The sequence below is a fragment of the Vombatus ursinus genome, unplaced genomic scaffold, assembly GCF_900497805.2.
Source record: "Vombatus ursinus unplaced genomic scaffold, bare-nosed wombat genome assembly UNPS02014863.1, whole genome shotgun sequence".
Lineage (NCBI taxonomy): Eukaryota > Metazoa > Chordata > Mammalia > Diprotodontia > Vombatidae > Vombatus > Vombatus ursinus.
This window is the reverse complement of record NW_020954641.1, coordinates 10,371,675-10,396,360: the sequence shown is the minus strand read 5'-3', so window position 1 is coordinate 10,396,360 and position 24,686 is coordinate 10,371,675. Positions and strand designations below refer to the sequence as shown.

The 24,686-nt window shown below is 40.6% G+C and overlaps 1 protein-coding gene across 1 annotated transcript in view; it reads left to right on the top strand.

Moving 5' to 3' along the window:
- The window catches only part of DOCK2 (dedicator of cytokinesis 2), a 497,074-nt gene that overhangs the window by 394,117 nt on the left and 78,271 nt on the right, over positions 1-24,686 (top strand). The window contains exon 30 of the mRNA XM_027841714.1: positions 10,780-10,858. Coding sequence (XP_027697515.1) covers positions 10,780-10,858 — 79 coding nt within the window. The remainder of the gene's footprint in view (positions 1-10,779; positions 10,859-24,686) is intronic.

Sequence of the window (24,686 nt, the reverse complement as noted above, 5' to 3'; positions counted from 1 at the left end):
TGAATAGCAGCTCCCATCTCACAGGGTTGTTATGAGGATCAAAAGAGACACTGTCAAGTGCAAATTTCAAAGTGCTATGTTAAGGTTAGTTGTTGTTATTATCATTATCTATAAAGTCAGAGTGTCCAAGCATTGGCCTAGATTGTCTCTGCTTTAGTGACTTGATGATTCTGTAATCTCAGATTACAAGGCAGCCCTCTGCCTGCCAAAGGGTCTCAGAGCTTTATCAAATTATTAGAGGTCCCCATGAGTTTTAGCCAATATATACTGGTATTTTCTATGGAGAGAGAGAGTTTCCATGAGGGAGTCACAAGAGGCCAATATCTTCCTTGGGCCTCAAGTTGGTATATGTTTTGTGATTCCTTCGCATACACTTTCCAACTCCCATCGTGTTTAAGATTTCAAAGAATCTAAGAACTTGAAATCATCTCCCAAGTGGAAACATTTGTATCTCTTAAGAAAATGCAAGTGGAAACATTTGTATCTCTTAAGAAAATGCCAGGCATTTAGGTTTCTATGTTAAGAGGAGTTAGAGAAATTGTGTTTTCTCAGGAGCACGGCCTGAGCTGTGGGGGGTGGCCCTTAGGACTGTGAATTCCATGATAATTGTAAATAATAATAACTTATGTTTATATAGTGCCCTAAGTTTTTCAAAGCACTTTATGTATATTTGATCCATACAACAACCTTGGGAGTTAAGTGTTGTTATTATCCCCACTTTACAGATGAGGGAACCAAGAAACAGAGAGGGTAAAGGACTTGCCCATGCTTGCACAACTAGTAAATGTCTGGAGCTGGATTTGAACTGATGTCTTTCTGCTGCCCATGGTCAACCCTGTCCATTATGCCACGCTGTCTTTAAAAGCAATTCTACTATTGCAGGAGCCTCCTTTTCTCCTTGTATCAAAATAGCTTACTAGGTACTGTAGTAGAAAGAGTCAGAATTTGGGGCCAGAAGATCTGATTTTAAAACCTGGCTCAGCTATTGACTATCTGTGTGGTTTTTGGTAAGTTTCTTCACCTTCCTAGACCTCAGGCTCCTCATCTGTAAAATGAGAAGGTTAGCCTAGAAAATCTTTCATTAAAGGTCCCTTCCAGGTCTGAGTCCATAGTTCTATATTAAGTCCCCATATTCTCATATAGAAGTAGGGCTGGGTAATGCTGGAGAGCTGGTCTTGAAGTCAGGAATACTTGGGTTCCAGTCCGGCCTCTGACACATACTGTCTGTGACCCTGGCTGAGGTACCTAACCTGTCAGCCTTCTAGCCAACTCTGTAGGACTACAGGTCTATGACACCACCTACACAGAGCAGGTATCTGCCTACCTTGGTGGAACGAACTTCCTCCTCCGGGAGTTCCCTACACCAATAAAATCATAGGTCTTGTCCCTATACCTGAATTTTCAGAGCACTTTTAACTTTTCAGAGGACTAGAAGGGATTTAGCCTAACTTCCTTATTTTATATATGGGGAAACTGAAGTCCACTGAGGGGAAGAGTTTGCCCAGGAACATGTACTACTAGTCAATAGTAAAGCTGCAGAAACCTGGGTCTTTTGATGCCTAGTTATCTGTGTTCTATCATTCTGCCAGTTCGTGTCAATGTTGAAGGTATTCCTTCCTGCCAGGAGACAGAGACGTGTCCTCTGACTCACCTGGTATCTTATGCTCTCATGTCTCCCTTCCCCCTTAGAAATAAATAGCAAACAAATGAAAGTTGTGGTTTTATTCCTTTGTGTAAATGGTGCAGACCTCACGACACAACATGACCACGAAGTAGTTATGTTAGAGGCACTGAGGAAGCTTAGTAGATAGGACACTAGGCAAGGAGTCAAGAAGACCTGAGTTCAAATTTGGCCTTAAACATTTACTAGCTGTGTGATCTTAGGCAAGTCACTTAACTTCTGTCTTCCTCAGTTTCCTCAACTGTAAAATAGGGTTCATAATAGCACCTGACAGGGTTCTTATGAGGATCAAATGAGATAATATTTGTAAAGCAGTTATCACAGTGCTTGGCACATAAGCTTGCTCCTTTCTTCCTTACCTCCAAATGATTATATTCCTCAAACCCTCCTTGCACTGGGCTCTTTGAGTGCTAGGGTACATGAAGTGAGGTAAAAGATAGAAGGGGTGCAAAGAAGCAGAGGGCACATGTACTTTTTTCCTTACTTCCATACATACGTAGGCATTGTGATACATGAACAAAAATGAATTAATCTATATTTCCTCGGGCCTTTTGTCAGCAAAATACAGCCTTCTGGAAGGTTTGAGAGCAGTGATATTTTGTAATGGTCACATTATTTTGAATGTTTTTAATGAACCAAATTTCACATGGGAACTTCTTTTCCCCTTCGAGGCTTAGCCACCTAGATTTTCTGTGTTTATTAACAGTACATTCAAAATGCTAGTGAATTTACAAATATTCATAAAACACTTCTTAAAGAAAAACACCACACATTTATTCAGCATCTACTATGCTGAGCATTGGATTTAGAGGTAGAAAGAATCTGAAAGATCACCTGGCCCAACCTTCTTCTTTTATGTATGAGGAAACCAAAGCCCAGAGAAGTTTCAATAACATTTCTGAGAGCACACAGTAATAAACATTAGGGCAAAGACTCAAACCTTGGTCCTTGGCTCCACATGTGGTGTTATTTCCACTACACAATGTTGCCTACATGAGACCCCATAAGGAATACAGAGCAAAGCAAGACCAAGTCCTACCCTCAAGGCACTTACAGTCAAGTTGGGGAGAAAGGTCATACACACAGGAAAGATAAACAAAACAAGACAGTGCACCTATGTGCCACAGGAGTCCAGAGCAGTGAGACATCGTTCCCAAATAGTTTGGTCAGGGAAGACTTCTGGGAAGGTGTAGGATTTGAGCTAAAAGAGAAGGGCTGGTCTACTGTGTCAGTATGTGGAAGGCTCTTTTGTCACACATGTGTGCCACAGCAACTCTGGAATATGCTTTGCAGGGTTTTAAGATTCAGCCAAAGCAGCTCCCCCAGGCCAAGTCAACCTCCTTCCCTTTCAGGAGGATTGACTGACTCCTGGTGAAATCCCAGCTTAGGATCCTTATTTACAAGGGAGGTTTCGTGAGGGCAGCTGGAGCTGAGCCATCTCGGTGACACTAGCTCTTTTCAGAGATGTGATCTGCTGATTCACCATATCCTCTTTTGTAACCTAGGCTGCTGTGTGTGCAGTAAGCAAGCCACTTCTGGCCTCCCTCCCTCCCTCTATTTCTCAAGGTGAAGACTGAAAGCTCTTCCCAGGCCAGCTCAGCACATTGCTCTCTCCTGCTCTCTGTTTAGTCTAGCAGAGTCAACTTGATCAACCACCTTTCCCCTCTCTCAGAGAACCCAGGGAGGGAAAGAGGAAGACAAAGGAGCCCTGGAGCTGAAGTCAGGAGACCTGTGTTTGACCACTGACTCTTCCTTTCCACTGGCTACATGACCCTGAACCAGTCACTTCCCTTCTCCACGGTCAATGCAAACACTTTTGCCTGGCATATAATACCTTTCACCTCTGTGCCCCAATCTACCTTGCCAGCCTTATTTTTCTAGCCTAATTATGCATTATTTCTCTTCATGTTCTGCATAGCCCAGACACACTGGCTACTCACCACACATGACACTCCATCTTCTGATTCCATAACTTGGTACAGCCTGGCTGTGCCCCGTGCCTGGAATGTTTCCCCTCTTCATCTCTGCCTCTTTGAATCCCCAGTTTGCTTCAAAACTCATCTCAGCAGTCTCCTTCTACATGAGGCCTTTACTAATCCTTCTAGCTGCTAATGCTTTCTCCCTCCAATATTGTAATTAAACATTTATTATATTTACATGTTTAATTTATCATTAATTTATATCATAATTATTATATATGCTATTTATTTAAATATCACATATTTAAATATCATGTATATACATGCATATATATGTATGTACACACATGCCATCTCCTTCACTAGAATGTAAGCTTCCTGAGGGCAGAGATAGTTTCTTTTTTATCTTTGTACCCTTGGCACTTAGCAGAGTACCTAATACATAGTAGACCCTTAATAAATTCTTGGGGCAACTGGGTGGTGCAATGGATAAAGTGCTGGGCCTGGAGTCACAAAGACCTGAGTTCAAATCTGGCCTTAGACACTTACTAGCTGTATGACCCTGAGCAAGTCACTTAACCCTATTTGCCTCAGTTTCCTCTTCTGTAAAATGAGCTGGAGAAGGAAATGGCAAACTACTCCAGTATCTTCGTCAAGAAAATCCCAAATGGGGTCACAAAGGGTCAGATACAACTAAAAAACAACTAAACAACAACAAAAATAAATACTTGACATTGATTGAGGCTCAGTCACCTCATCTTTTAAATAAAGATGTTGTACTAGATGAGCTCCAAAGTTCTAGCACTTATTCCTATGATTCTGTCAATCAGGGTGCCATGCCAAGGAAGGAGACAGCAAACCCTAGGCTCGTAGGAGCTATTGGGCTCTTTCCCAGAGCAATATTGCTCACCTTGAGAGGCATGTTTATCTTCTTCCATCTGTACATCTCTCATCTTAATAAAATGCATCATATGTATCCTTGGGAGTATACAGTACATGTTGCTGTTTCTTTATAGTTACATGCATCTGTTTTAAGCCCTCCTGCTGTGCAAGTAAGAGGGAGCTGTGTTTAGAACAGAGAATTAGTACTTATCTATTTATATTCATCCACACATGTAACACATTTTCTGTAAAGGGAGTGTTCACTCATGCCCTGACTGTTCCTTTACCTCTTGGTATATGTGAATCCCTTGATGTATGTCATATGCTTTAGGAGGGGAGACAGCCCCATCTTGAACCCTGTCTATGGCTTCTGCCTCATAATGTCGTCTTATCGGTAAGATGCTCCTGCGATGTGGACTCCAAAGAAAGAATTCAGTGGGGATCTTAAAGTGCATATGGTCTAATTCTGCCATTTGATAGATGAAGGCACCAGGGTCTAAACAGAAAAAGTGACTTTCCAAAATCACACAGCATTTTAGTGGCAAAAGGTTCTCACGTGTAAACCGTACAATTTGATTAAAAAGAAATTCAGTGAATCTTTTCCAAGACAATGTACTTAGTTATCTATTGTGAGAGCTTCTGATCAGAGTCCACATTTTCTCTATCCTTTCCCCAGCTTTTTATGCTATAGGCTGCTACCTTTTTCTATCCATTGTATTTGTCTTTAACTGAAACTTTGAGCAAGTCCACTTGACCTTTCTGGGCCTCAACTTCTTTCTATATAAATTATAAAATGAGGGGGAATAGACTAATGATGCCTAAAATCCTTCCAGTTTTGAAAATACTCTCTCAAATTATTTTAATTGATAAAATTAGCAATATGCCTCTTTCCATATGTCCATATTCTTCATTGCTAAAAGGTAATGGAAAGATGGACAATGTGTGTCAGCCTATTACCAACAAAGGCTTGCATGCAAAAGGTGGTATAAAAAATGTCAGTAAGAATATGTAGGAGCAGAAAAGGTTGTGGGGAGTCTATTACCCTGAATTTATTATGTGTATATTTATTCTTTATATAATTATGTGATTTGTGTATTGTCTCCCCCAATAGAATGTAAGCTTCTTGAGGGCAGGGAGATTCACTTTTGTATTTGTATCCTCAATAGCTAGCACACTACCTGGCAAATAGGAGGTACTTAATAAATGCTTGATTAGTTGTTTGATTCACAGGGAAAGTGAAGAATGGTAGATAGATTGTCCTGATGCCCATGAAATGTTAAAAGGAAGACTCTAGAACATTAGTCATATTCTTTAAGGTGGACTTAACAAAAATCTAGCCTAGAATTATACAAGATAAAAAAGTCTGTAGAATTGAGAGAGGTAGGACCCAGTTAGATGAAATCATAAATCCACTGAAGGCTAAAGAGGTAGCAGGGCCTCACACACATGCTAAAGCAGCATGGTATAGTGGACACAGTTCTGGACTGGAGCCAAGAAGACCGGGATTCAAATTCCATCTCAGCTACTTATCATCTGTGTGTCCTTTGACAAGTCAATTAAACTCCCTGATCCTCAATTTCCATATCTGTAATGGGATTGTAACACCTACCTCACTGGGTCCCTGTGAGGATCTAATGAGATAATGTATGAAAATAATGGACAAACCTTTAAGTATTATATAAATGTGGGCTATTATTATCATCCATTTCATCTGCCAGTGCTAGGAGCATAGTACTTTGGTGTGGGGGTGGGGATGGGGTTGGGGGTGGGGAAGGAAGGGAAGCCCTATTTTTTAGAGTCCAAAAAGATGAGCCTGAAGTTGAGGGAGATTTTTGGATCTCAGAATGTGGCAGTGTGGGCTCCTGAGGCTTGTACAGGAACCTTTCTCTTCCCACCCCCGGCTTGCTCTCGGTGTCTTGGTCCATTGGACCTGCCTCTGAGATTCAGAGACGGGTTTAGATTGACAGCAAGAGTAATGACTGTTATGGTTCCTGCTGATATCATTGTTCCTGCCACAGAGGGTGTAAAACCCCTCATTTTGGTATCGCATTAGAGATACTCGATATGTTTGGACAGAAAATGACAGGCTCTCAATACAGTCCCATCTGGAGAATCAGATAACTGATCTTTGGGGGGGGGGGGGAATGCATGTTCAAAGGCGCGTTTGGAATAGCAGAGCCATGGAAATCTTATACTGTGACAGGGTGACAAGTGACAGATTTTGCTGGATTTTATTTCTGCATTCGCTCAATCTTGCCTTCCTTCAGACCTGATGTCTGTTTCCAGATCACCTTACTTTGGATTCTGAAGTTTATCTGTCTTTCTATCTGTCTGTACATTTGGCTTTGGAAGGCAGGTTTTAAAGCAGCATCAACAATGGATGGTGCTGGAGATAGAGCTCTGAATTTGGAGCCTGGGTTGCACTAATTTACTGTGTTGTTGGGCAAGATATTTTACTTCTCTTTGTTGCAGATAACCAAAAAAACCCTTTGTAAAAGGAGAGACTTAGACTAGATGATCTTTTACAAATGAACTAGTCATGTGTGGTGGGACATGCCTATAATCCCTGGTACCAGGAAGGCTGAGGCTGAAGAATTTCTTGAGTTTGGACATTCTGATCTGAGGTAGGCTAAGAAAATCAAGTGTCTACACTAAGACCAGTGTCAGTGTGGTGAACCCTCCAGAGTGAGGGGACATGAGGTTGCCAAAAGGAGGACCAAAATGGCCTGGGTTAGAGTCAGAGTGGGTTGGACCTCCCATGCTTTATCAGTGGTAGAACTGAGGCAGTGCATTGACTCTGTATTTTCAGCCTAGGTAAGATAGGGAGACCCAGACTTTAAAAAAAAAAAAGCAATTAATTTAAATTTAAAGGGAAAAATAAATGTGGAAACTAATCTCCAAAGAAGTGTAGTTTTACACAGAAATTACCAGAATTGGGACTAGAATATAAGATACAATCAATTATTCTTCCCATTCTACTAGGCTGGATCATATATTGGCAGGTTAGTGGGGGAAAGCCAGCCCAGGGTTTCATTTTTGCTATACATAATTCACAACGTAGATAATCCTCCTCTACCCCCTGCCCCCCAGCACTAAAAATCAAGAATTAACTGTATTATCATCAGTGGATTGTCAGTAACAAGGAGACCTTGTTATCCAGTTGTCCATGGTGGGCAGTGGCACAGTGAAGATGAGAACATTGCTATAACCTGGTGACTGTGGCCCGTACGTGCAGTGAATTACAGCTGGCAAGATTGATTGTGTTCTGCTTTCCCAAGTGGCACCAAGCAAACAAGGCCCCAGCAATTATGCCTGCATTTCAAACCGAGGGAGATTCCCAGGGCTGTCAGGGGCTAAATGAAATATTGCTGCCTGTTGCAAGTGTGGTGGGAAGAACCCTTAGAGCTCCCTGCAGGACACTGATGCCACCAACACCCCCTCCCAGCACTTTTACTCTATGAGCCATCCAGTCTTTATTTTTGGAGAAATTCTTGGAAGGAAAGTGGACCAAGGCTTTGGAGAGGAATGTGAGACTAGGGCTCAAATTCAGCTCCTCTTGCCATCCCTGACTTGTCCTTGATTCCCATTATTCCACTCTTAGCACAAGTAGACATAATTCCTGAGACAGGTATACTCCTGGTACTAAGTATACCTGTATACTAAGTATTCAGGTATACTTAATACTCCTCAAGTCTAACTCAATCATTTTACAAATGAGGAAACTGAGGTTCAAGGAGTGAACTCATGTCCTCTAACTTCAGAGACAATGATTTTTCCCCCCACTACCATTCTGCTGTTTACTCGTTTTTATATTTTCTCACATTTCTCCTTTTTGTCTACGTGTATGTATGTGCGTATGTGACTTTACATTATCCTTTGCTGGATTTGTAATTTCCTAAATATAGGGACACTGACTGTCTCTTCCATTAAAGGAGGATTTTCCTGAGGGTAGAATCTGCATTAGACTTCATAGACTGGAAGACCTTGAAGAGTAGGGACTCCTTTTCCTTTGTTGGATTGGGGACTCCACGAGGTGAGAGATGGTATTACTTCCTTCATATTCCTCACAGACCTTCATCCAGGTTCCATACGGGAGGGTACTTGGTACAACAGTGACAGTCTGACAGCTTTTATCTCCTACCTGGAGACCAGTGCTGACCTGAATGAAAGTATAGAGTAGGGGAAAAACATCCAAGTGCTTCTGACCCTGCCCCACAGTTGTGCTCAGAACTGTGTAGTTCTCCCTGAATGGGCATCATCCTTCTCATGGTTCCTATGACTGCAAGAAGGAGGCACCAACTCTATACATCCTACTATCTCTACTTTTTAATGAACCAATAAGCATTTATTAAAAACTTACTATATACCAGGCACTGTGCTAAGAGCTGGGGATAGATACAAAAAAGGCCAAACCACAAAAACTATCCTTGTACCCAAGGATCTTTGAAAGTTTGAGGGGAGGAGGAAAGAAGGTGGACAACGTGTAAATAAATATGGACATACAAGGAAGATACATGGAGAAGATACAGGAGAGGAGATATATACAGAATATATGAAGGAGAGATAACAGGAAAAGAATGCTAAGCCAAGAGGGGAAAGTTTAAATGACAAACTTAAGACATGACTGATCCTGGAAGTAATAGGAAGCTTGTTGGGGTTCACTCAGTGGGGTGGGGATGGGGGTGGCAGCTAACATGGTCAGACTCACACTTTAGGGTGACCCCTACATCAGCTCTATAGAGGAATAATTGGTATGCAGAGAGACTTGAGGCAAGGATTTTAATTAGAAGTTGTCATAGGCTGGATGAGAAGTGAAAAAGCCCTGATCTAGGATGGCTGTGTGAGTGGGGAGAAGGGGACATATAGGAGAGATTATTGTGAAAGTAGAAATGACAAGATTTGGCAAAGGATTACATATAGGGTGTAAGTAGAACTGAGAAGTTGAAGAGGACATGGAAATGGCAAATCTGGGAAACTTAGACTATAATTGTGCCCTCAAGAGTTATAGTGATGGAATTAGATGGGGGAAGAGGGCTGTTAGTTCTGGAAACCTACTTTCATCTGGAATGGGTTCAAGGGGGAACAATTCATATACATCTAGAGAAGTATAAAAGTCTAAATTTAGAAAGAAAATGCTAATGGGGATAGGGAGGGGGGAGAGGATACAGGAGGGATCTTTAGAGGGGAGGGTGAGGGAATAGGTTAAAGGGGGATATAGAAGGGTGTTTAGATTAATGGGACTGGGAAGATAAGGGAGGGATCATTGCGGGGGGTAGGTTAAGTAATAGGAGGGCTAGGTAGTGGGTAGAAGTAAAGCAGAGGAGTCAAGAGGGAGGAAACGAGATACACACAAACATAAAAACAAAGATTAGGAGTAGATCTCTTAGGGCAAGTGTATGTTTATATATGTATGTATATATGTATGTATGTATATATATGTATTTGTGTATGTATATATCAATATCTATATATATAATTATATTTATGCTTAATATAGCCTGGGGGGAGAACAGGGAGGAGGAAGGGGGGAAAAAGAGCAAAGTAAAAAGTGTACAACAGAGAACAAAGGGAAGCAAAGAGAAGATGGACAGCTTTCAACATGTGTAGTATTTAATATATAGGATTTCTTGAAATGGAAATTTATTGCTTTATATTTTGAATCCTCTCTTACGTTCTGCTGTGCACATGACATTTTTTTCTTTTCTTATTTTATATTTAAGTTTTAATATTTAAGTTCATAATGTTTCTTTTGCTTTTCTTATTATTTACTTAAGTTCTAGTATTCAAGTCTAAAATAAAAAAGATTTAAAAAAAGAAAAAGAAAAAAAGAGTTATAGGAAAATTTGAAGGAAGGGAAGGTTTTAGGGGGAAAGATGATGAAATCTTTTTTTGGACACTTTATGATGCCTATGGAATACTGCCTTTAAAATGTCTGATAGGCATTTGGAAATACAGAATTGAAACTCAGAAAAGATACTAGAACTGGATATATAGATCTGAGAATCATCAGCATAGAGATGACAACTGAACCCACGGGACCTGATGAGATTGCTAAGTGAGAGTATAGAGAAGAAAGATAAAAGAGTCCAAGACATAGCCTTGAGAGACATTCACAGTTAGGACTTGACAGGGATCAAAAGACACAGCAGAGGAGACCGAGAAGAAGTCATCAGACAAGCAGGAGGAGAACCAAGAAAGCACAGAGCTGAAACACGGCCTTGATTAGGTCTTCCTAAGAGTTGTATGCCATCCAAGCTACAATGAGCTGAATATTGACTGGATTTCTGCCTCTTTTAGGGTCTTCCTGAGAGCAATCAACAAGTTTGCAGAAACCATGAATCAGAAGTTTCTGGAGAATACAAACTTTGAATTCCAGGTGAGTGTTAGAATGGGATAGATTTAGCTCTTTAACGTCTCCACACCCTTGTTCCCTCCTACCCCTCACTCGCTGGTTTCTCCCCAAGCAACTAGGTGGCATATTGGATAGAGTAGAGCATCAGACTTGGAGTCAGGAAGACCTAGGTTCAAATCCCATCTCAGGCACTTACTAGCTTTGTGACCCTGAGCAAGTTGCCAACCTTCTCTTTCCTCCATTTTCTCATCTGTAAAATGAGAGCCTTGGACTCAGTGACCTCCAAAGTCATGTCTACCTCTAAATCTATAATTCTATGTTCATCCTTTTATTTCATGCCGTTTTCCCTTTGATATTTGCCCATCAGATTAAATGTATTTCTGTTGGCTTAGTGCTCCACCAGGTGTCCAAAGAATGCAGACAGGGTTGGGGTCTGTCTCTGGAGTTCTGCTCTAGTGAGTGGTGAGGTGGGAAATGAGGAGGTTTCCAGGTTCGGGCAGAGCATACTTGATTGAAGAGTCATTAATTGAGCAGAGTATGCAAATAGTGACTGTAATGGATCTGGTGCTGAATTTATATCTACACAGAAGATGCTAAGCATGCAGTGTCACAGTGGATTCCACCTTTGAAAAATGCATCATTTTCTCTCATTTTACATTCATTAGGGCTGCAAAGGCAGTCATGGGCAGACACTGAAAGATGATTTACAATTAAAATCTCCTGTGCAGCTTGGTGGCAGCAAACCTTTCCATAATGTTGTGTTCTATGCTCATCCAAGGACCTTGGCATGCAGCATCTGTGATATTAGGGGGCTGAACTCACTCTCCCTTCTACCCCAGGGCCTATGGGATGAATAGAGAGACAGGTAAGAAGCCTGCACAAATGGTAAGCTTAGGGCAAGATGAGGAGGAAGAGGAAGAGCTAAAGTCAATACTTCTATTTTAGCAATGAAATCCAGATTGATGCCTCTGGAACACTGAAAAGAAAACCCTTGTCCCTACCCCAAGGAGGTTCTACCAACAAAACATTAGCACCTGGCTTCTAGCAGTCTTACTGCTGGTATGGGAACTGTCTGTTCATGACACAGTCTAGTGGAAAGCATGGGGTGGGGTTAGGGGAGGCTGGGAATCAGGAGACTTGAGTTCTAATTTCAGTTCTGTCACTGACCAGCTGTGGGAACTTAAGCAAGTCTGTTTGGACTCACAGATCCTCTGGCTTAAGCAGCAGCTGAGTCAGATACGTCCATGACAAATAGTCATCCAGCTTTTGTTTGAACGCCCTTAGTGCAGGGGAAACTCAAAATCTCCTGAAGCTGCTCTTTCTACTTTTAAGTAGTTCTAAATATTAAGAAATTCTTCTTCACATCAAACCTAGTTTTACCTCTTTGGAGCCCTTGTTAGAAGTTTCCTGTTCTGTCTTCTGAGGCAGAGAAAGTCTAATTACTCTTCCACATGATAACCTTTAAATACCCGAAGAAAGCTATCATGTCCTCCCCAACCACTGCCCACCAGATCTTCTCTTCTTTAGACTAATGTCCTTGACAATCCTTGTCAAGGATTCTCTGGATGCCATTCCAGCTTTAAAATATCATTCGTGAAATGTGATGTGGCGAATCGAACATCCTTCTCCAGATGTGGTCTCATAAGGGTTGGCCCACTATCCCAATCACTACCAATACCACTGCTGACCAGTTTCCATGGATGAGCAAGTAAGCCCAAGAGCCCTGAGAACAGCAGTATAATGGCTCTGATTTTAACCCAGTAACCGCAGCCATCATCTATCCCCTGCAGAGAAAAGGTCCTGCTTTCATGCCACTGCCTATACTGTGTTGTTAGTCAGTTGACTTCTATCTTAAAGCAGGTGCTCCCGCACACACACCTCTTCAGCAGCCCCACTGCTACCGAAGGCTCAAAAAAGAAAGTGCTTACCACTAAAGTCCTTGAAACTATCAAATGGTTCAACATCAGAAAGTGATATCGTTTTATTCATGGAAATGACACTTAAAAATATGTTTCACCATCTATCTTACTGTTGTACCATTTTGACCATGGAGTCTTTTCATCAGACTTGTAGCTTAGACTTCTGATGTGAGTTTCCTACCCCCCACCATTAGAATATGAGCTCCTTGAGAGCAGGGATTGTATTATTTTTCTCTTTGTATGATTGATAATTAGATTGGTACTTGACACATCATAAGTGTTTTAATATATTCTTTTTTTTCACTCCATTCATTCATTCATTAAAGTCAGTGTGATGGGATAGTTATCCCATTGCTTCTAGATATAGTATCTCTCTTAATGCCAACCAAGATCATATTATCTTTTATTGATTATTATATCACTCTGTTGACTTATGTTGCAGTCCACTAAAAATCCTTATAGATCTTTTTTAAACCTACAACAGTCTTAGCATTAGACTGACTCCCTAATCTTGGACTTCTGAAACTGATTTTTGGAACCCAATTATAAGGCTTTACGTTTGTCCTTTTATAATTTCATTTTATTAGATTTTGCCCAATTTTCTAATCTGTCAAATTCTTTTTTGGATCTAAACTCTTTTATCCAACATATTTACTATCCCTCCTAGGCTTTTGTCATCTGTAAATTTGATAAAAATACCCGTTAGCCAAATCATTGTTACAAATTTAAAAAAAATGTGAAGCCACTCAGGGCAAAGAAAGATCCATGTGGCAATCCACTAGGGACATTTTACCCAATTGGCATTGAGCCATTAGTAATTCTTTTAGCCTGACAATTCAAGCAGTTCCAAATCCTTCTAAATCTGCTATTATCTGGCCCACACTCTGTAGCATGAGACACTTTATCAAATACTTTACAGAAATTAGGTAAACCATGTCTATAGTACCCCACCTACAAGGACAACAACATTGTTGAAAGAGAATATAAAAATAGGCTGATATGACTTGGCCTTTTGTGGTTACATCATCCTTTTCTATATGTTCACTAATTGTCCTTTTAATAATATGTCCTAAAATTTTACCAGGAATCAAAGTCAAACTTACTCTTCCCTTTTGAAAAGTTGAGACTTCTTTGTTTGAAAAATGCCCTTATCCAGTCCCTTAGAACCTTTCTAATTCTCTGCAATCTTTCAAATCACTAATGGTGGCCCAGCAATCATGTCTGTAAGAGTTTTTAGGACTCTGGAATATATTTAGTCTTGGCTAGTAACTTGAACTCATTGGGTGCTTTATTAGTATCTCCCATTTTATATTAAGTTTCCACTTCGAGCAATAATTTTTTGTCCTGCCTTCTACATCCCAAAGATGGCAAAGGTTTCTTGACAGATAAAACACAAGCAAATAACAGTTGAGAAGGCTTTTCTCCTTCATTCATCATTATCATCTCATTTCCCCTGAGCAGTGGTTCTGTCTTTCCTTTGAGCCATCTTCTCTCCAGGATATTTTTTAATGTGTTTTTTTTTCGTCTTTAGCCTTCCTCACTAGCCCAAGCACATTCTGAGCTTTAGTGCTCCTAATATCATTCTTATACCACCAACTTACACTTTGATATTCATACTTCGTTATCTGACCTTGCTTCCATCTTCTACATGAACCTTTTAAAAATCTAAATTGATCAGTGAATCCCCTTTATATTCACATCTGTCTCTTTAGACAGCTCTCTCATTTTATCCTCATCAGATTTTCATTCTTCAGAACTTTCCATTCCTCTTAGGCTGACTTCCCCTGTATGGGTTTCTTTCATGGGATTCTACTCAACCTTTCTTTAAACCCTTGGAAATCCTTTTGCCCAAGTCCAGGGTTCACATAAAGTTATGCTTAGCTTTCCTTTAATTCATTGTCACAAATTCTGATCTGGCATGGTCATCATTATCCTCCTAACCCTTCCCCCACCAAAGGTTCTGATCATTTTTGCTTCGGCAAGTGGAGTAGCTCTCTTTTGCTAGTGAGAATCAGGTCCAGAATATTAATTCCTCTCATTGACACTACTATGTTTTAATGGATAAAATTATTAAGTCAAGAAATTAACTACTCTTCTTTTAGCAGAGAGATCCAGGTCCCTCATCACTGTTATATCATGCCTCCATGCCAGGCTTGTGATCTATTTACTGAACTCCTCATCTCATTACATATGATTATTATTCCAGGCATGGGATATAGTGATCATAGTAAAGCCAAATATACCTCATCATATTAGCATCTTCAGTCGACCTTGCTTATTACCTGTGCTTCATACATTTGTGTATAGAAATCTGTATCTAAAAGTTTTACTGCTGGCTCTTTTGGATTTCAGCTCCTGTGAATTTCTGGGTATCTTTTCATTAACCTTCTTATATATTTATGTATTTAAATAAATATATTTATCTATGGTCATCTAATTTGATGGATATATGTAGGTAGTTCTCTCTTCTTTCCTTTTTGACTTCAAACCCTTTTGATTAGTATTTCAAGACAAGATTTTACACATACACTTTACTTTCTGTGGGATGGCAGCAGCCGGCCAGAGCTGATCCAGTGCCATCTGCCAGCTGGGTGGGACCCAGCTGCAGCATCTGTTAATGCTCCCTCAAACTTCCTAAACTCCCAAATCCCATGACTTATTCCTTCACTTCATCTCAGCCACACATAGGGGTGGTCACACATTAGATCTCACCATTACCTACAAGTCTTCCACTTCTCAATTAAAAATTCTGGTATTCCTCTATTTGACTATAACCTCCTATGGTTCCAGCACTCCCTGTGCCTCACCCCTTCTCAACCCATTCTTCACCCTTGTTAAGACCTCCAGGCTCTCTGCTCCTTAGTATTGCCGACTTCACCTCCTTCCCTCTTCAGTTTTGACTGTATTCAAATCTGTATTGTCCTCTTCTCTTGAGTCCATGCCCACTGGTCCTATCTCAAATCATGTCTTGCCTAACCTTAGTCCTAGATTACTCACACTATTCAAGCCTTCCACTTCTATACAGGTACTGCTGAGTAGAGCTTGAGCTTCTACATTCATCCTCTCATTCCTCCCCATTCTCTCCAGCAGATTGAAACTTCAGTCATCACTTTCTCTCTCTCTCTCTCTCTCTCTCTCTCTCTCTCTCTCTCTCTCTCTCTCTCTCTCTCCCTCTCTCTCTCCCTCTCCCTCTCCCTCTCCCTCTCCCTCTCCCTCTCCCTCTCCCTCTCCCTCTCTCTCATATCTGAGGTTGGATTTGAGCTCAGGTCCTCCTGACTCCAGGGCCAGTGCTCTATCCACTGTACCACCTAGCTGCCCCTAGTCATCACCTCTCTTGAATTTTCAGCCTCTCCTTCTCTACTGGTTCCTTTCCTATTGCCTTCAAACATGCCCATGCCTCTCTTATCTTTAAAAAAAAAATCTTCAATAGATTCTCACATTTCCTTGAGATGTTGCCCCTTATGTCTCTTCCCTTTCTCAGCCAAACTCTTAGGGAGAAAACTGTCTAGATTCACTGACTCTTCATCTTCTCCTGTCACTCCTCAATACTTTGCAGTCTGATTTCTGACCTTATCACTGAACTGAAACTCTGTCTTCAAAGTTACCAATAATTTCTTAATTGTCAAATGGGATAGTCTTTTACTCAGGCTTCCTACTTCTTAAACCATTTGCCACATTTGATTCTCTTGACCACTATCTCAGACTCTAACAGCTTCTTAGTCTCCTTTGCTAGACCATTATTCAGGTCTTGACCCCTATCTTTAGGTATCCCCTAAAGCCCCGTCCTAGGCCCCTTCTCTTTTATCTCTACAGTCTATCTCTTGGTGAACACATCAGCTCTCATATGTTTAAATATCACCTCTATGCAGATAACTTCCAGACCTATATATCCCTCCCTAGTCTCTTCCCTGAGTTTTAGTCTTACATCACCAAATGCCTGTTGTACATTTCACATAGAATATCCTGGAGATATTTCAAACTCAAAATTTCTAAAATAAAACTCATTATCTTTTATTCCAAGCACACCCCTATTCCAGACTTCCCTATTTTCTATAGAAAGCACAATCATCCTCCCAGGCTCCTAGGTTTGTAATGATGTTTTCCTCACCTACTCATTCTCCCTCACCCCACTCAGTTAACAAACCTTGTCATTTCTACCTCTACTATATACATATATATATATCATATATATCATATATACTATATATATAGTGTATATATAGTAGAGTACATATAGTATATATATAGTAGAGTATATATATAGTAGATTATATATATAGTATATATATGTAGTACCTCTACTATATATATATAATATATGTGTATATATATATGAATATGTATATATATTTAAATCTCACCCCTTACTCTGGAGCTACCACTTTCATTCAGGTCCTTATCATCTCTCACCTAAATTATTACAATGGTCTCCTTCCTATTTTGTCTCCCTGCTTCAAGACTCTCTCCACTTCAGTCCACTATTCACACTGCTGCCAAGGTCATTTTCCTTAGGCACAAATCTGACCTCGTCCCTTCCCTACTCAGTGAACTCTAGTGGCTTCCCATTGCTTCTAGACTTAAATGCAAACTTTTTAGCATTTAGAACCCTTCAAAACCTGGCTCCAATTTATCTTTTCAGCCTCACTGGATTTTAGTCGCTGTCCTGTACTTATTACCTGTGCTTCATACATTTATGTACAGAAATCTGCATCTAAGTTTTACTGCTGGCTCTTTTGGATTTTGGCTCCTGTGAATTTCTGGGTGTCTTTGCATTATCCTTTTTATATATTTATATATCATATCTATACCATAGATGTACTTATCTATGGTCATCTAGTTTGATGGATATATGTAGGTAGTTCTTTCTCTCTACCTTTTTGATTTCAAACCCTTTTGATTAGTATTTCAAGCCAAGACATAGCCAAACTGAACTTCTCTCTATTCTTCACATGACTGTCCACTTCCCATTGCCATGTCTTTGCGCTGACTGTTCCTTATTCTTGAAATGCTCTCCTTTCTCATTTCTGTCCCATTGAATCTCTTTTCCTTTAAGAGGCAACTCAAACATTACTTTCTATATGACGCTCATATAGAAACCTCAACTGTTTCTGCTCTCCTTCTCAAACGACTTTGTATTTATTTGTATTTTTTCCCTTTATATATGCCCTTTTTGTTTGCCTTACTAGAATGTAAACTCTTTGGGAGCAGAGATTGTTTAGCTAATTCAATTTGTATTCCAAGTACCTAGAATGGTGCCTGGCTATAGTATCTACTTAATAAATACATGTTGATTGCTTGATAGATATTGTGAGATGTACTCCATCCTTGTTAGAAGCACTCCATCCTTGACCAAGATACCATTATTCCTATATTTGAACCTATGATTCAGAAACCAAATCTCATTCTCCAACACCATCTTTTTTTTAAAAAAACAATTTTATTTTATTTTCATCTCTGAATTCTCTCTACCCTACTTCCCCCTACTTCACACAATGAGAAGGCAAGGAAAACAAAATCTATTACAGATATATGAAGCAAATTCCCACATTAGCTATCTTCAAGAGAGGGAGGGAGGGAGGGAGAGAGAGAGAGAGAGAGAGAGAGAGAGAGAGAGAGAGAGAGAGAGATTGAGGAAAGGAGAGAACATGCTTAAATACCTTTTGCTTAACAAACTAATTACGTCTCAAATTTTCCTTTCTCTCATTACTCATGCCTCTAAGGTTTCAAGTTACTTGCCCAAGATTCAATAATACTAGAAACTCAGCTTCTCCATATGTAAAATGGGAGTAATAGATGTGAATATACTTTAAGAAGTTAAAGATGCTCTATAAATATAAGGCATGTTGTTATTAGGTGGGAAGGTTTATTTTTCTTAGGTTCATCACACCTACCCCTCAACCCCAGTTAGGGAGTAGAGCAAGATGACATACCCCTGAGCTCTACTCCTAGGGATAAGAAGCAAGATACTCCCCTTTTATTTTCCCCTAAGGCTGGGCTACTTTACTTTTCATGACATTTTTTATATTTTTGAAAGGAAATAAAATGCCACTTGGGCCATTCGAATCAGACAAGTGGAGGAGCGTTTCATCCTCCTCCAGATGCCTGCAGGCACCACATGATTCTGTTCCAGAGCGTCTTTGAGGAAGGTTACGGTTTCATTGCTGTTTGTAGGGGCAGTGGATAATGGCACACTGCGGGATTGGAGGGAGTGCTCTGGTAGATTGGTTTGTTTGGTAGCCCCAGAGTTTACAATCTGATTGATGTGCTCCTCGTGATCTGAGAGTGCTGGCAATCATAACCCAGGACCTGACTTTATTGAGCCTTCTTTCTTCTCCTTGGTATAAGAGGCCTGTTTAAGAGAGTGTTTGGTTTTAGGGCTCAGCCCTTTTCTCCAAGATGAAAATTTAAAATTGAAAGGGACAGTGAGACCCAAAGAATTGTGGAGTTTGGTCTAAGGACAGTTTGAACTCTCAGTCATATAGTAGCTGAACTATTAGACTTGGAGTCAAGAAGACCTGAGTTTGAATCCTGCTTCAGACACACTAGTCATGTGACCCTGGACAAGTCAAGCCCCTTAACCTTTCCCAGCCCCAATAACCATAGGGTTATTGTGAAGATCAAGTGAGATAATATATGTAAAGTGCTTTGTGACCATTAAAGTGCTACATAAATGCTGGCTATTATTATTATTAGTTCTAGATGCCTCATTGTGATAGGGCTGGGACCTCAATAGTTATTTCCAAAGATACATGACAGGAGGAAGACAACTTTCTGGTCCTTACCAGGAGAGAGGGGCACAGTGTCAGTGTCAGAATATGTCACAATTTCGTGGCAAGCAAATAGAGTAGTGGCCAATAGAAAAAGAGAAACGAAGTCATTTTTTCTTCTAACAGAGTTTCAGAAGAAAATGATTGAAGATCTGCGACCCATGGGTTACCTTTTGGTTTTGTCTTTGTTCTCTTCCTTCCTTGCCTATTGTGATGATGGATTTGCTCTCTGCAAATGGCTATGGTGCCCCCACTCTCCTTTTAGAGTTTCATTAATTATACATTTATTATCAGCAGGCTCAGCATCCATCCTGATGCAGTGCAGTTTTGGCAGCTTCTGTCCAGTGAAGGGGAATAGTCAGTGCAAATTCGAATTTCAACTCTCCAGGCTAAGCTTTCTTGACCCAGTCTTCATTCAGAGACCCAACATCCCACTACCTCCCTCAGCTTCATGGCCAAGGTGTGTCACTGTACTTTATGTGAAAAGCTCCAGCACCCCAAGTGTAAACAAGGGAACACACAGAGTCAGGCCAGGGATCCTTGTTGAGTGACTCAGAGGCTAAGTCACCGACCTTTGAGCCAGGAGGTCACCTAATTCCACAGCTACACTTAGAAATCATCCCCTGGGCTTTTCTCTTTCCAAATCAGGTCATAGGGAAGCATTGTGGCAGAAGTACCGTGTTTGTTCTAGTCACACCTTTGACACCAGCTTGGTGTGAAACCTTGAATGAGTCACTTCTGGGCCTGTTTCCTCCTCTATAGAATGAGTGAATTGGATTTGATGACCCCATCATTGCCTTTTAGCTCTTTGATTAGACTGAGAAGATCTGGAGTTCTCAGAGACACCACCCTATAAATTGATGCCCCCAGTGATTTGTAGATACAGGAGTTTGTGCTGTTCAAGTCTAATGTAGACCTTCATTCTGAATAGTTTAGAGCAGAGTAAGAAGGAATCTTCAGTTCAGCAAAGTACTTTGTAAGTGTCTCCTGTGTGCTTAGTACTATGCTAGGTGCTTACATTCAGCCTCAGGAATAGGAAGTGATGTAGTCCTGAGGGACACTGAGCTCATCACCTGCCGTCATAAAGCTCTGATTAGTTCTGGGGTCAGTTGCTCCATTCAGGATGCTTGGATTGACTCTAACTGAGAGTTACTGTCTCTGTCCTGGAAATGTTTGATGAATTCCAGGATCCATTAGAATGTGAGCTCCATGAGCACCAGAACTAACTTCTGTGTGTATCCTTAGCACTTGCATATAGTAAGCCTTTAATAAATGCTTTTTTTCTTCCTTCCTTCCTTCCTTTCTGCCTGCCATTTTCCTTCCTACCTGCCTTCTTACCTACCTGCCTGCCTTCTTGTTTTCATATTTTCCTGCCTTTATCAGCATTTTTAACCTGGAAGGACCATGAGACCATTTTATTTGCAAACATTATAGTCACTTCAAGATGAACAGGGCTCAGAATGTAGTCCTGAGAAACAGAAAGGACCAATTTTGGTCCTCGCTAATAAACATGATAAGTGGTGATAAAAAGTAGAATCAAATACTAGTCAAAGACACCAAGGCCACTTCAGCACGTGGAAAAAGTCAGTCCCTGGTGCTCTGAAGTATAACAAATTATAGTTATTTTAAAAAAAATACATTTTATTTATGTATTTTGTTTTCATATCACAATAATTTCTGAATATAGTGCGTACCACGCCCCCAGCATTAAATCTTTCTTCATAATGATAAAAAGTTAAGCAAAAACAACTAATGTGGTGACTGTCTGATGATGCATGTACCACTTTGTTTCCATAGCCCCATCTCTCTGCTGAGAGGTGGGAGATGTGTTTCATTATCTGTTCAATACATTTCACGTAGAAGAAGATGTGGAAGAGCATTAGTGCACTTTATATTTTCAACAAGTAGGGCCACAGAGAGAGCCCAGGGCACCTGTAAGGTATTGATGACTTTGGGAATTTGCTGCAAAGGAGAGGAGAGATTCAGCATGATTCTAGTTCTCAAGTAACTATGGCCATGTTGTTTCCTAATCAGAGTCCAATGTCAGTCGTTTTTCATTAATAATTGGATCAAAGATAGATCCCAAGTGACTTGGGAAATTGGGGAAGACTTCATGGAGGAGATGGCACCTCAATTGTATCTCAAAGGAAGGATAGTTCTTAGGCATATCAAGAAGAAAGGAAAAGATATCCCAGAAAGGGAAACAGTTGGAGCAAAGTTGTAGGGATAAAATTGGACATCAGTTGTATTGTAGCATGCATCTGAGACAATTTGAAGACCAATTTGACTGGAATGAAAGACTTGTTTTTGAAGAATAGGAAATAAAATGGAGAGGGCCTTGAATGCTAGTGGGACACTGGAAAGAATACTGGCTCTAGGAAGATTTCAGAAAAACCTGGAAAGACTTACATGAACTGATGCTGAGTGAAGTGAGCAGAAATAGGAGAACATTGTACATTGTACACAGTAACAGCAACATTGTACGATGATCAAGTCTGATAGACTTAGTTCTTCTCAGCAATACAATGATCTAAATCGATTCCAAAAGACTCATGATGGAAAATGCTGTCCACATCCAGAGAAAGAACTATAGAGTCTGAATGCAGATCAAAGCATACTATTTTTATTTTTTCTTTGGAGTTTTTTTTTCCTTTTGGTCTGTTTCTTCGTTCACAACATGATTAATATAGAAATCTGTTTAACATGATTGCACATATGTAACCTATATCAGATTGCTTGCTGTGTTGGGGAAGGAGGAGGGAAAGGAGGAAGAGAGAAAGTTTTGAAACTCAAAATCTTATAAAAAATGAATGTTGAAAACTACCTTTATATGTAATTGGAAAAAGTAAAATACTATTTACAAATAAAAAAAAATATACTGGCTCTAGTGTCAAAAGAACCAGGTTCAAATCTCACCTGTGTCGCTTATTCCCTCTGTGCCCTTGAGAAAATCACTTAATCTCACTGGGCCTCCTTTTCTTCATCAATAATATGAGAAGGTTGAACCAGTTGGCCTCTGAGGGCTTGTCTAGTTCTAGATTTGGAATACTGTGATCCTCTGAGTTGAGAGGGAATTCCTTAGGAAATGAGTAGATATTGGTGAGCAAAGCAGTGATGGGTACAAAGCATCATTTCAGATCCAGGCAGGATCATGGCCATCACTCAACTTCTATCAGCCTTGTATGAGCCATGAGAATAATTTCTCCCCCTCGTCCAGAGTCACCTTTTCCATGGAGTTTTCCATGACACTGAATGAGTCCTTGGAGTCTCAACTGCACCATTTCAGGCTTGGCCTTAAGGAAGAGATTTGAGAAGGCACCTCCCCCTACTTTTTTGAAGAGGTGGGAGACTATGGGTGGAGAACACCGCACATAACACCAGACTTTGTCATTATATTGGCTAGTTTTGCTGAATGTTTTTCCCCTCCCTTTTTTATTCTTCACTATAAGGGCTAGCTCTCTGGGAGGGTAGAGGGAGAGAAGAGATACAGTGGGAAATATGAATGATGTAAAAATGAAAGGTGTCAATGAAAATTTATTCATTGTATAGATGGACAGGTTCTTACTATCCTTGAAGGGTTCCCAGGTGAAGGTCAAGAGGAATATCAAGAAGTAAACTTGAAAATGAAAGTAATGCCCTGTAGGAACAACACCAGCTTGACTGAAGTCTATGGTTATAATAAGATTTTTAATAGGACAATAATAGAACAGGCACCTCACTGGATTGGCCTGGATTTATTTTCAGGATTAGTATTTTACCTATTGTGCTCTGCTTCTCCTATGTGGACACCTTGAAATCTGAATTTTCTCATGAAAAAAAAATAATTCTTTTCATGGAGCATGTATGTGATTTCTTTCTTCCACTGGCTTGTTTTTCATCTCCTGAATTTTAGTGTGAGGTTGTGTGATTCCTCTGCTTAGTCAAACAGTGGGAACACATTTTAAATTTAAGGCCAAGGAAACACATTTTAAATTTAAGGCCATGTAGACCCTGCTGTTCAGCTGGTGCTTCAAGAGATTAATCTGACCTGCTGTGACCTAAAAAAAAAAAAAAAAACGCATCTGAATAGAAAGACCAGTGCTCCCACACAAAGCTATATGTTTGGATTAGGACCTGGTAGGTTGGGGGGTTACTAAGGAAACTGAGGTTTTTGACAATCCTCAGTGTCTCTAAAATGGAGTCTGGTTTTCTCTTTTTTGGGGAGACAGGGAGGGGAGAATAAATGCTTAATGGAAGAGAAAATGAAAATTAAAAGAAATTTAAAAAGATGGAATCAATCAATACCATCTGGGCGCCTAGCACTGTATATATTCCATGTTGAGGCTTGGTGTTCCCTGCCCCTCAGGAGGTTCAGCTCACCATACAGTTTTCTTCTAGGATTTTGAGTGGGTTTAGAAAGAGTAAGGGGTTCAGAGGCCTCTATAAGGGGCCTGGACTAGATATGCCCTAAGGTTCCTTTCACTTCTAGCATTACTTCTAGCCTAGGAATCTTGGACATAAAGCAGTAAAAGAATGAGCATGTTCAAATGGGGATTTTTCACTTAGAAGTATAGACCACTTGCATGGAGCCAAGATGGCTAGTAAGCAGAAAATCTCCATAACCCTCCCATAGTCACCTCCAAACTATGCCCCAAAAGGGGGCATAAAATAGTGCCCCCAAACAAATCCTAGAATAGCAGAACCAGCAAAAAGATGGGGGTGAACAATCTTTTAGCCTAAGAAACTTAGAAGATCACCAAGAAAGGTCTATCTCACTTGGGTAAAAAGGGAACACAGTCCAGGGCAGGAATTGTCCCAGCAAACCAGCAGAAAGCCCTACCTTACCAAACTAGTGGGAGATCCTGAGCCCCAGTGCAGTAGAATAGGCAAACACCAATACCAGGACCCCCCAGGTGCCTCAGCGTAAGGAGGGGAAAGGGGCCGATGAGACCTATTACATGCTTCAGCATAGCCTGGGCAAATATCAGTGTCCAGACCACCATGTGCTTCAGTGTAGCCCCAGGCAGACAGGTAGCCACCAAACTTATGGGTGCCTAAGCAGACAGGAAGCTGCCAGCACCAGGCCCCCACCACATTTCAGTGTAGCCCTAGGCAAACAGGCAACCAGCAGCTAGAGCACCATGTGCTCCAGTATAGCCCCAGGGAAACATAGAAGCACCCCTTCAG